At 38.9% G+C, this 12,661-nt stretch overlaps 3 protein-coding genes across 3 annotated transcripts; 2 read left to right on the top strand and 1 right to left on the bottom strand.

Moving 5' to 3' along the window:
- Positions 1–783: 783 nt before the first annotated feature.
- LOC6032201 (carboxypeptidase Q) lies at positions 784–2,449 on the top strand. Its single transcript, XM_001842791.2, has 2 exons — positions 784–2,242; positions 2,295–2,449. Exons 1-2 carry the CDS (start codon positions 927–929, stop codon positions 2,428–2,430), a joined length of 1,452 nt encoding a protein of 483 aa, XP_001842843.1. The 5' UTR covers positions 784–926; the 3' UTR covers positions 2,431–2,449.
- Positions 2,450–2,603: 154 nt separating this feature from the next.
- LOC6032200 (carboxypeptidase Q) lies at positions 2,604–6,528 on the top strand. Its single transcript, XM_001842790.2, has 2 exons — positions 2,604–3,927; positions 6,309–6,528. The coding sequence occupies exons 1-2, from the start codon at positions 2,639–2,641 to the stop codon at positions 6,445–6,447; spliced, it is 1,428 nt and encodes a 475-aa protein (XP_001842842.1). The 5' UTR covers positions 2,604–2,638; the 3' UTR covers positions 6,448–6,528.
- LOC6032199 (nucleolar protein 8) lies at positions 6,493–10,684 on the bottom strand. Its single transcript, XM_038263743.1, has 2 exons — positions 9,631–10,684; positions 6,493–7,454 (listed from the first exon to the last, which is right to left on the bottom strand). Exons 1-2 carry the CDS (start codon positions 10,529–10,531, stop codon positions 6,526–6,528), a joined length of 1,830 nt encoding a protein of 609 aa, XP_038119671.1. The 5' UTR covers positions 10,532–10,684; the 3' UTR covers positions 6,493–6,525.
- Positions 10,685–12,661: the final 1,977 nt, after the last annotated feature.

Below are 12,661 nucleotides of genomic sequence, written 5' to 3'. Positions count from 1 at the left end.
GTACACGTCAGTTAATTTAGAGGAGTTCAGAAAATTTCTGGGTCTCGTGGCGCAGGGGTAGCGGCTTCGGCTGCCGATCCCGATGATGCTATGAGACGCGGGTTCGATTCCCGCCTTATCCACTGAGCTTCTATCGGATGGTGAAGTAAAACGTCGGTCCCGGTTTCTCCTGTCTCGTCAGAGGCGCTGGAGCAGAAATCCCACGTTAGAGGAAGGCCATGCCCCGGGGGGCGTAGTGCCAATAGTTTCGTTTCAGAAAATTTCTAATAAAATTTCCTACACAGAAAAAAAAAGTTGAATTTTGGAATGTTGGAAATTTTGTAGGTTGAATATTACCTCTTTTTTGAGTAATATTACATAAAAAATGGGTAAAAATGTGAACCTGATGAATATTCATCAAAAACTGATGAAAATTCATCATTTTCTGGGGTAAAATTAATCATATTTTTTGCCACAAAATCTGTCACCATTTCCTGATGAATATTACCATCATTTTTTTTCTGGAGATCTGGTTGCTGAACTGCAATTCGAATAAAAAAAATAGATTTTTTTAAGTTTCATTCAAACTTTCCAACACTTTCCAATGCCAATATCTCAGCAACCAATGGTCCAAAAAATATTTTGAAAATGTTGAAATCCGGACTAACATTTCAAACAGGCGTTATATTGAAGTTTGGCCCTTATCCCTAATATCTCCACGACGATCAAGTACGTAAAAGAAGATGAGAATTTCGTTCGACCAAAGCCAAAGAGGATGTCGGCAAACGACCAAGAAGTGATCGTTCATTCTTATTCCAACCAACACTCGAGTCGTAGAAAGTGCTTTGATAACAAATACACCAAAACGAGAGGTCAGCGTCGGGATCGTACACAGCGCAAAAAGGGGTTAAACCCAATCAGATCTCAGTTGAGCGCCTGCTGCAGCCATGGGAACACGTCCGAACTCTGTTTTGCTGCTACTAGTGCTGATCGTCAGCATCCTGCTCGGAACCGACGCCGGGGTGCTGGACAACCGCATCGATCAGTGCAACCTGCCGGACGCTTTGGTGCAGGAGATTCGCGGCTACCAGCCGATCGTGAACAAAATCGTTCAGCGGATCGTGGGCGGCGAGTTTGCTGGCAAGACATGGGAGAGCTTGGCGGAGTTGGTTGATACGTTCGGGGCGAGGCTGGCGGGGACTGATCAGCTGGAGCGGACGATCGACTGGGTGGTGGAGCGGATGGGACGGGACGGGTTGGAGAATGTGCACACGGAGGAGGCGAGTGTGCCGCACTGGGTGAGGGGGTTCGAGAGTGCTCAGCTGGTGGCTCCGTTCAAGAAGAACTTGGCGATGTTGGGGTTGGGCACGTCGGTTGGAACTCCGCGGGGTGGGATAATTGCGGACGTGATCGCCGTGGAGTCGTTTAAGGAGTTTGAGGGGTTGAGTCCGGTGGATGTTAAGGGTAAGATTGTGGTGTTTGTGCCGAAGTGGGAGAGTTATGGGAAGACGGTGGTGTACAGGAGTAAGGGGGCATCGGTTGCGGCGAAGAAGGGAGCGGTTGCGACGTTGATCCGGTCGGTGACGCCGTTTTCGATTGGGTCGCCGCATACGGGTGGGCAGGATTACGAGGAAGGAGTACGGAAGATCCCGTCGGCTTGTATTACGGTTGAGGATGCCGAGATGATCTTGCGCAAGTACCGGCGGGGTGAAACGCTGACGATTCATCTGGAGATGGAGGATCGCAACTTGGAGCCGTTCATGTCGAGAAATACGATCGCGGAGTTGGTGGGGACGACCTACACGAACTACTCGGTGGTGATCGTGTCCGGTCATTTGGACAGCTGGGACGTTGGGGTGGGAGCGATGGACGACGGTGGTGGAGCGTTGATCTCGTGGAAGGCGTTGACCTATTTGAAGGCAATGGGACTACGACCGCGTCGGACGATTCGAGCGATCCTGTGGACGGGGGAGGAGTTGGGCCTGTGGGGTGGTCGTGCCTACAAGGAAGCGCACAAGGCGGAGGAAAAGAAGGAGTTTAACTTTTTTTTCGAGTCGGACATCGGGACGTTCGAGCCGCGGGGGTTGGACTTTTCCGGCAACAAGGACGCGGAGTGTATCATGCGGGAGATTGTGAAACTGATGGGTGCATTGAACGCCACGGAGTTTGAGACTCCGACTGATGGAGGGCCGGACATAAGCCACTGGACTACGAGAGGATTCCCCGGGGCGTCGCTGCTGAACAAGAACGAGAAGTACTTCTGGTAAGATCGTAATGCACTGTGTTCAAGACATCGCTAACGCTTGTTCTTTTAGGTTTCATCACTCCGCCGGGGACAGCATGGCCGTCGAGGATCCAAAAAATCTGGACAAGTGTGCGGCGCTGTGGGCCGCGGCGGCCTACGTGGTAGCCGATTTGAGCGTTTCGATTCCGAAAGATGTTACGGATTAATAAAAAGGCTTTCACATTAGGTCTTGAATGTTATTGAAGATATCACATTCAATTACTCAAAATCGCGTAACTCGACGGTTCTCCCTCAACGACAACCTGAAGATTCTTCATGATGGATCACCCACATCTCGCGCCAGGCCATTGTATGATAAGCGGACCGTTGATAACCGCCCGTCTCAAGTGGCGGAATCTCAGTCGCAACGCAACAATGGTCGCGCTTAGAACACTGCTAACGCTAACGCTCCTGCTCGCAGCAGGTTCCGCGAACGCCGCCGCCGAGTGCCAGCTATCGGAAGAACTCCTGGCCGAAATTCGCGCCTACCAACCCGTGGTCACCCGGATCCTGCACGAGATCGTGGACGGGCGGTTCGCGGGCGAAACCTGGAAGGCGCTGGCGGAGTTGACCGATGAGTTTGGACCGCGCATGACCGGATCGCAGCAGCTGGAGGATGCGATCGATTACGCGGTGCGCGGAATGAAGCAGGACGGGTTGGAGAACGTCCACACGGAGGAAGCTTCTGTGCCGCACTGGGTGCGAGGTTACGAGCGAGCGCAGCTCGTTGAGCCGATGAGGAAGGAGATCGCGGTTATCGGGCTGGGGAGTTCGGTTGGGACGAGGAAGGGAGGAATAGTGGCGGAAGTTGTAGTGGTCGAGTCGTTTGAAGAGTTGGAATCGCTTCCGGAAGAGGTAGTGGCGGGGAAGATCGTAGTGTACGCTCAACCGTGGCAGAACTACGGCGTTACGGGACAGTATCGCTCGCAGGGGGCTAGTGCCGCTGCGAAGAAAGGAGCGGTGGCGAGTTTGATCCGGTCGGTGACGCAGTTTTCGATCGGGTCGGCCCACACGGGCTTTCAGGAGTACCAGGACGGCGTCCGTAAAATTCCAACAGCGTGCATCACGGTTGAAGATTCGGAACTGCTGCTGCGCAAGTATCGCCGCGGGGAGACGCTGAAGATTCACTTGGAGATGAACGATCGCAACTTTAAGCCGTTCGTTTCGCGGAATACGATCGGGGAGTTGGTTGGGAGTGAGGAGAAGAACACGTCCGTGGTGGTGGTTTCCGGACATTTGGACAGCTGGGATGTTGGGGTGGGAGCGATGGACGACGGTGGAGGTGTGATGATCTCGTGGAAGGCTTTGACGTTCTTGAAGGAGATGGGACTGCGGCCAAGACGTACGATTCGGGCTATTCTGTTTACCGGAGAAGAGCAGGGACTGTGGGGTGGACAGCGGTACTACGACGATCACAAGGAAGGTGGCGAGGAAGAGTTTAGCTTCTTCTTTGAAGCGGATATCGGAACGTTCAATCCAAGGGGATTCGACTTTGCCGGGAACGAGGAAGCGTCCTGTATATTTCAGGAGGTCGTGAAGTTGATGGCTCCGCTGAACACGACAGAGTTCCGGCAGACCAGCAACGCCGGACCGGACGTTTCGTTCTGGAACTTTGCCGGTTATCCGGGAGCGGCACTGATCAACGATAACGACAAATACTTTTGGTTCGTAAATTGAATTAAGATTTGCACTCTGATCATTGCAAGCGATCTCAATATTTAAATCTGAAAAATAAGACTGCTCAGAAAATTAATATATTTTTTGGAGAAGTATTTTAAAACGTAACGTAACGTATACGGAGAAAAGTTAGTTCCAAAAATCGTGAAAGAAAGTTCACAAGCACATTTTTGAAAAACATACCATGAAATTCGAACACATTGTGGTTCCCAAATTCATGAACGCTTTTTTCTCCGTGAAACAAATTTTAAATTCAAAGAGTCTTAGATGAATATAAATTTAAAAAAAAATAGACAAAGCAACAAATTCAAAATATTGTTCTATTTCACAAACCTAATTTTTCATTATTTATCTTCTGTAGATCACAGATTTAAAAATTTATATCGTTGAAAAAACAATTCAGATTTAAGATTTAGAAAATTCAATTACTTTTAACGAAAAAAAACAAAAAAAAACAATCCTTTTACAAACAATTTAGCAGAAGAGTCATAAATATCTTGAAAACTAAAAGAAGGCAAATTTGAAAATTCAGGATTGTTTTTGAAATTAAAATTTATGATTTTTAACATACATCCGAACATTTTTTTTAACATTAAAATTAGACTTTTCAAGTTATATTTTTGAGATGAGTTTTTCCTCTATTTTTATTTTTTTCGGTTTTTAAGATTTATATTGTTTTAAATTGTTTAACTATTTTCATCATTATTCAGATGAAACCTTTTTCTTTTTTTTAAATTTTGCTCTATTTTCTGAATCTTTATGTAATAAAAATTTTGAATTTTGAAACATTTTTTTACTTGTGTGTTTGTTTCATTTTATTTTTTTGAATTCATTTAAATTTTTGCCTTTTTTAATTTATGAAATTGTCAGGTTCAACATTAGAAATCTAGATATTTATGAATATAACGAGTAAAAAATGTGTCTTAAAGTATTTAATTTTTTTTTTCAAAATGTTTTTTAATGTATGTGTTTGTTTTATACTCATTTTTTATATTGATTTTAATTTATTTACCTTATTTCCAAATTTATTAAATTGTAAGGTTTTAACACTTGAAATATAAAAAATTTAAAAATATAGAAAACATTTTTGAAACTTCTAAAAATTTTGGGTCTAAAATATTTAAATTCATCAATAAAAATTAATAAAAAGTTTTTAAATTGATTGTTTTAATTTATTTATTTTACAGTAACATTTGATTTTCTTAGTAAAATCTTTATGTTGGCAATTTTTTTATCTTTAAAATTTTTTGTTGTTTTATTTTATATTTTCTAATTTGAGTTTTTTTCTTTTTTTTTAATTTTCTTCTATTTTTTGGGTTTTTAAATTTTGTAACTGTCGGATTTTTGAACGATTTCCTATTTTTTAATTCAGGTGTTTGTTGGATATTCAATTTTCAAAATAAGACTTTTATATTTTAACATTATTTCTTCTTAATTTATAAAATTGTCAGGTTTTCTATTTTGAAAGCACCAAATTTAATAAAAAATAATTATATAAAAAAATAATGTCTTCAATTTTATGTAATATTCAAAATTATAAATACCAAAATCTAAAAAAAATATAAAAAGTTTAAAAATCAAAAAGAAAAATTTTTTAATAAATATTAAAAATAAAAATAAAATGATAATTTAATCAACTCAAAAAATTAAATTTATTTTTTAAACTTCAAAATGTAAAAAAAATATCTTTAAGTTTGAAACATTAAATAAATTTAAAAAAATAATTAAAAACCCACGATGGATGAATCTTCATCAAAAGAAAATCTTGTGATGCTCATCAGGAGAAAAAATCAAAGGGAACTTGGCTCTCCTCTCTCGCGCACGAAAAATCGGTTAAAGGAAATTGAAAAACCGGGATTATTCGGCGGAACATCGATTTCTCTACCACATCTCCAGGTGTATTGTCACACGTCGTAAAATGACCTGTCACTCTTCCTAGATGAGAAATGTTTGTAAACAAAACGAAATAAATTGATTTGAGTTGTGCCAACAATGAAAGTCACAAAAAAATCTTCCTCAGATAGATTTTTACGAAAAGTTCGAAAGCGATTTTCTTTTGCGGTTTTCGTCTCTTTGCTCTTCCGCGCGTGAATGAAGTTCGCAAGCGAAAAAAATATAAAGTCTTGCAAATCAAAAATAATAAAAAAATATCCTCTAAAAAAATCTTTAAATAAAAATACGCAAACATTCAATTTTTTTCAAAGGGTTTAGATTTTTTCCAGCACAGATATTTTGATCTTAGAATGCCGATTTCATTTTATTTTGTTTGAAATCTGTGATCTAAACACAACAATCGCAATCTCACGATTGCTTGCAATAATCTGAGAGTTGATTTTGAGAAGCAGAAATTAAATTTCCATTTTTCCAGGTATCACCACTCGGCCGGTGACAGCATGCTGGTTGAAGATCCCGTCAGTCTGGACAAGTGCGCCGCCATCTGGGCAGCGGCCGCATACGTCGTCGCCGATTTGAGCGTTCCCATCCCGAAGGTTATCGTTTCCAACTAAACTGGCAAGGCTTCTTCAACTTTCCCAAAATTACAAAAACCCGCATTTTTTCTTGTAGAATATAAACAAATAAACAATTTATTTCCGCTTACCTTTCATCAGCTTCAGACCGCGTCTGGCCCGCAGCTGATTCACGTTCTTAGTTTCCCGCATGCGGCGCTTCTTGAAAATCTTCCGAATGTCCCTCGCTTGCTCCTTCCTGCCGGCGTCCGCCGCCGCCGCCGGTTCGGTGGCAAACTCCAGGAAAAATTTCCGCCCCTCCTCGAGTCGGACGTCGTCCGGCAGGAAGAAAAAGTTCTCCTTCCAAATGCCCTGCTTCGAGTAGTAGCCGGGTTTGCGGTCCTTCTTCTTCGCCGCCACTTCCGGTTCCTGCGGAACCTCCTGGACGGGACTTTCCGACTTTGGCTCTTCCTCCACCTCGTCTTCACTGTCGGAGGACTCGTACTTGAAGCGAGCGTCACTGTACGCGGGCTTACCGAGCGATTTCTCCTGTTCGACTTCTTCTTCTTCGTCTTCTTCCGGCCGGGCAGCACTTCCGAACATGGACAGCAAGCTGAACCCGCCCGAGCTTTGGCCAATCACCTGGGTAAGATCCTGCGCAACCTGGAAGAACTTTTCCTCCGAAACCGCAAAAGTTTCCTCCGGACGTTCCGCCTTCTTCGCCGCAATGATTTCCTCTTCCGTGAGCACCTTCGCCTTCTTTTCAACTCGGGCCGGTTCTTTCCCTTTCTGAGCGGACGGATCGAACCGTTGCATCGACTTCTGGTCCGGTACGTTTCGTGCGCCGTCCTGAATTTCGCGTCCGGTCATCTTCGAAAGGATTTCCATCTGTTTGCGACGCTCGCCGTTGGCTGCCGGGTCCAGGGTGGCCTTTTCCTTCTCGAGAGCTTTGCGCTTGCGTCGGCCGGCTGCCGAGTCGTCATCCGCCAGGAAGCGCTCGTCCAGTTTGAAGCGGGAATCGCCGTGGAACTGCGTCTGCATCTCGTACAAGCGTTGGCCCTTTTCGGCTGGAAGTAGATTGAGACAAATTCTTATTTTAGAATTTTATTCTAAAATTTCAAAAATGCTAATATTTTAAAGTTCTGAAATTCTGAAATATAAAAATTCAAAAATTCAAAAAATTTAAACATCTGAAATTCTAAAATTCTAAAATTCTAAATTTGTAAAACTGTAAAATTGTAAAATTCTAAAATTCTAAAATTCTAAAATTTTAAAATTCTAAAATTCTAAAATTCTAAAATTCTAAAATTCAAAAATTCAAAAATTCAAAAATTCAAAAATTCAAAAATTCAAAAATTCAAAAATTCAAAAATTCAAAAATTCAAAAATTCAAAAATTCTAAAATTCAAAAATTCAAAATTCAAAAAAAAATTCAAAATTCAAAATTCAAAATTCAAAATTCAAAAATTCAAAATTCAAAATTCAAAAATTCAAAAATTCAAAAATTCAAAAATTCAAAAATTCAAAAATTCAAAAATTCAAAAATTCAAAAATTCAAAAATTCTAAAATTCTAAAATTCTAAAAATTTAAAATTCTAAAATTCTAAAATTCTAAAATTCTAAAATTCTAAAATTCTAAAATTTAAAAATTCAGCTGATGGGATATTATGGTCCTGTTCAGCAACGGAGAAGGACAACCATGGGTGGTCTCTCATGCTCATGCTCATGCTCAATTCTAAAATTTAAAAATTCAAATATTCTAAAATTCAAAAATTCAAAAATTCAAAAATTTAAAAATTTGAAAATTCAAAAATTCAAAAATTCAAAAATTCAAAATTTCAAAAATTCAAAAATTCAAAAATTCAAAAATTCAAAAATTCAAAAATTCAAAAATTCAAAAATTCAAAAATTCAAAAATTCAAAAATTCAAATATTCAAAAATTCCAAAATTTCAAAATTCTAAAATTCTAAAATTCTACAGATTCTAAAATTCTAAAATTCTAAAATTCTAAAATTCTAAAATTCTAAAATTCTAAAATTCTTAAATTCAAAATAAAAAAAAATTAAAATTTTTTAGGTTCTAAAATTATAAAATCTTAAATTCTAAAATACTAAGTTTCTAAAATTTAAAATATCAAAAAAATCTACATTTAGGAAAAATAAAAAGAAAACAATTTCAAAATTCAAAAATTAAAACATTCTTTTTTCCAAAAATTCTTAAATCAAAATTTCATATTTTCTTAAATTCTGAAATTTTCAATGTCTGAAATTCAAAAAATTAAATTCTTAAATGCTAAATTTTGGAAATTCTGAAATTCTTTAAAAAATCGGAAACTCAAAATTTAAAAATTTAAATTTATTTAAAATTCAAAAAAAGGTAAAATGAAAAAAAATACAAAATTCCAAAATTTAAAGAGTTAACACTTAAACCACAAGCTCGAGAAAAGGGGGAATTTCCCCTTTTTTTTCGAGCTTGGGAGTTTAGGTGTTAAACATTCAAAAATTTCTTAGGCTTTTTAGTCATTTAATTAAAAAAATCAAAAATAATCTTGAATTCCATAATATTAAGTTTCTAAAATTAAAAAAAAAAAGAAAAAAAAGAATCAAAAATTAAAAAAATCTTAGAAAGCAAAATTTCTTATTCTTTTAAATTTTAGAATTCAAAAAATAAAGCATTCTTTTTTCCTTGTTTTTTTTTTTCAAAAATTCTAAAATTTTCAATTCCAACAATTCAAAAAATCAAAAATTCTTATGTTCTAAAATTCCAAAAATTTCAATTTCTGAAATTAAAAAAATTAAATTCTTAATTCCTGAAATTTTGAAATTCGGAAATTCTTAAGTTTTAAACTTCTAATATACTAAATGTCAATAATATAAAAATTAAAAAATTCAAAATTCAAAAATTAAAGAAAATATCAAAAATTTAAAGAGTTAAACTTTCAAAAATTTCATAGACTTTTACGTTCAAAAATTAAAAAAAAAATGAAAAAATCCTTTTTTTCTAAAATTTTTAAATATTTAATTTTTAAAATTTAAATAAATCTAAAAAATCTAAATTACTGATTTTTTTTTAAATCTAGAATTTTAAAAATTCCAAAAATAATAAAACTTTAGAATTCGGAGACTTTCAAATTCAAAAAATCTAAAAATCCTAAGTTAAAAGAAAATCTAAAATTCTGAACTTCTATTCTAAAATTCCAAAATTTGAATTTAAGGATCGCAGATAATCATAATGTTACTTACAATTCTCTGCCAGCTGCTTCCGAACATTAAAGTTTCCTTTGAAATCGTCCGCGTCATCCTGATCATCGAACAACTTCACCTTCTTTCTAGTTCCCTCCTCATCGTCGTCATCATCCGCAAAGACAATTTTGTTTCGCTTAGGACCATCCCCACCACCGGCAAGTGCCGCCTGAATGGCCAACTTCTGCTGATCGTACGCACTCTGCAGCTTGGTCAGTCCCTGCTTTCGCTTCTCATCCGCCACGCGCGCTTTATCCGCCAGCTCCTTCTCCGGCTGGCGTCGATTCTTGCTCTTGTCGATGACTTCCTTCACCTCCCCGGAAGTAAAAGCGATCTTCAGCTTGCCATGCTCGATGTACGTCTCCTGGTTCCATTTTCGGACTAGTTGATCCTCCTCGCCCTGCTGCTTCTGTCTAACAGTCGGAACGCTCCGAACCGGTACCGGTTTTTCATCTTCGTCACTTTCATCGCTCGATTCCTCACTGGAAGACTCCACCTCCTTTGCAATCGTCGGCAGCGCCGGAAGTGCCTCCTTCACCACCACCTTACTCTCTGCCTCCTCCTTCTTATAAGGATTCAGCAGGCCACTTTTCTCTTTCGCAGCTTCCGCCTCCTCCCGTTCCCGCTTCAACCGGTCCAAAAACGATTCCTTCGCCCGCGACACGTTCAGGTAAACCCCTTTATACCGCTCCTGCCGGAACTCGTCCAGCAGCTGGCGCAGCGTCCGCTCGTCGACGTCAATGTTCACGAACGCAAACGTGTCATCGGAACCGGTCAGCGGGTTTGCCTTCGACTTGAGGTCGATCGCCCGCACCGGCCCGTACGAGGAGAACTCATTCTTCAGCTCCTGCTCGCTGGTGCCCCCGGGGATGTTGCCCACGAACAGACGGTGGAGGGGCATTTTGGGAATCTCGCGGATGCAACCAGCTAACGAACGATTTTCGGAACGCGACGCACGGGATTTGCAGATTGTTGTGGGAATCTGCTCTGGGCACTTGCAAAACCGCACTTTTATTTTGTTTACAACTGCACGTGCTTTTGACGTTTCTTCGAATTACACCGCACTGTACACTGTCAGTGAGAATCACGCTGAGCATCAGTTCTACACATTTCTCTATCTTACACACTCTTGATAAGTTCCACTTCGGTTACACGGAAAAGTGCGTAAAAAAGATTTCAAGCATTCTTTGACGTTTTTTCTTTCCTCACCTCAATGAGGAAAGGATATAAAATCACTCGAAAAATGAATTTTTTTTTGAATACCTAGACCCTTTACGTATAGAGGTTTCTACATGCGCATGCATTGCGTTTACGTACACGAAAAGATTGAGGTTTAATTGTCCGGCCAGCTAAATCAGATGGCGCGCTAGTGTGCGTACGCGAAACGTCATAAAGCTGTATACCTAGGGGTTGGACAGAATTAATACTTTAATTATTCGTTAATCTATTGACGGCGGTTTTGATATTTTCGTTAATACTTTAACCATCAGTTGAGCTGAGGTTCCCACCGTGTAGTGTTGAACCTCGGGCAAATTTGACAGCTTTGATTTTCAAAAACATTAACAGGTTTTTTTTCGTTTTTTTTGAGTCGATCATTTTTACCTTAATTTTTACTTTAAAAAGTATTTAAAGTGCTTGGTATCGATTACAATCTGTGCAAGTAACACAGGACCAGGTCGAGGTCGAGAGCATGCTGCTCTTTATGCAGAACTGCCGTCAGCAGCGCGCTGCAGGAGAAAACCGATATGAAGCTGAAGGGCGCTAAGATGACCGAGTGGCACGAGATTCTGGTTAGCGGAGGAATTTCTAGCACATTTGATTTTTTGTGGCCCGTGGACCCATTATGAATGATCATGTAAAATGGGCCTTTGACCATTCGTAAAGTGATTTATTTTTCAAAATAAAGATTTAGTTTTAACTTTTATGCCAAGCTTTATTTTTTTGTAATACAAAACTATTGATCCCTATTATAGGACATAAATATTTATTTCCAAAAATCTTTCGAATCTTAATAATATTAGCCGTTTTAATGAGAATGAAAATAGTAAATTTCATCTTAATTTCCATGAAACATTTTTGGAAACGTTCAAATTTGACTATTTGTACTTTGAACATAAAAACCTTCCATCTCGGGATTCGAGCTCATGACAGTTGAATAACTAATCTGATTGACTACCATCTTATTCAGCCTGTAAAATTTATGTTTAAAGCGGTATATGCACTTCGGAAGGAACCGGTCAAGGAAAAAATCAAATGGGCAGCAGCAGCAGCGCAAGCAAGTCAGAGAAGGTGAAGAATAGCCCCAAGAAATCGCTCCCTCTCCTTTGTTCTGCTGTTCGTAAAGCTGTTTCTTGACTCCTTTCCTTCCGATCTGCATACTAGTCGGATAAAATAAGGCAATTTTTCAAATTTTAACATCCTCCGCCACCTCCCTCCTTTACAGCTGGGTTTATTGTGAGCATGTTTTATTTATTCAAAAATAATTTGAATTTAGTGAATTTCCGATTATTAGTACCGGAAAACAATCTTGTAATACTTGCATCGGTCTAATTGTTGGAAAATAATTTCTCAGCGATTTTTTGTTGTAATACTTGATTTAAAGATAGAATTACGGCGTTATATAAATTTTTCAGGTTTCAAATTTCAAAGAATACACAAGGGCTATGGTTTTCAAATTGATGTAAGGTATGCACTTCGGAAGAAACCGGTCAAGAAAAATTTCAAATGGGAAGCAGCGGCAGCGCAAGCAAGTCAGAGAGAGTGAAGAAAAGCCCCAAGAAAACGTTCCCTCTCCTTTGTTCTGCTGTTCGTAAAGCTGTTTCTTGACCCCTTTCCTTCCGATCTGCAGACTAGCCTTGAACAATAATGGCAACAGAACTATTGAAAACTTATATTTTCAGTTTTCTATTATATTATTATGACAATAATGAAAATAAAAAAATCTTCGACTGATTTTTGTATTTTTGCTTGTCTTTTCAATTTAAATCACGCAATATCATTTCAATAAATAAACCCGGTATCTAAAAACTTC

The sequence above is a fragment of the Culex quinquefasciatus genome, chromosome 3 (assembly GCF_015732765.1).
Source record: "Culex quinquefasciatus strain JHB chromosome 3, VPISU_Cqui_1.0_pri_paternal, whole genome shotgun sequence".
Lineage (NCBI taxonomy): Eukaryota > Metazoa > Arthropoda > Insecta > Diptera > Culicidae > Culex > Culex quinquefasciatus.
Note: the sequence above shows the minus strand (reverse complement) of the source record. Positions and strands in the feature narration are given on the sequence as shown.

Excerpts from the sequence above, each read along its gene's own strand:
- LOC6032199 (XM_038263743.1), bottom strand. The coding sequence starts at position 10,531 with ATGCCCCTCCACCGTCTGTTCGTGGGCAACATCCCCGGGGGCACCAGC. Across the intron at positions 7,455-9,630 it reads GAAGCAGCTGGCAGAGAATT|CCGAAAAGGGCCAACGCTTG; the intron begins GTAAGTAACATT and ends ATCTACTTCCAG.
- LOC6032201 (XM_001842791.2), top strand. The coding sequence starts at position 927 with ATGGGAACACGTCCGAACTCTGTTTTGCTGCTACTAGTGCTGATCGTC. Across the intron at positions 2,243-2,294 it reads AAGAACGAGAAGTACTTCTG|GTTTCATCACTCCGCCGGGG; the intron begins GTAAGATCGTAA and ends TTGTTCTTTTAG.
- LOC6032200 (XM_001842790.2), top strand. The coding sequence starts at position 2,639 with ATGGTCGCGCTTAGAACACTGCTAACGCTAACGCTCCTGCTCGCAGCA. Across the intron at positions 3,928-6,308 it reads GATAACGACAAATACTTTTG|GTATCACCACTCGGCCGGTG; the intron begins GTTCGTAAATTG and ends CCATTTTTCCAG.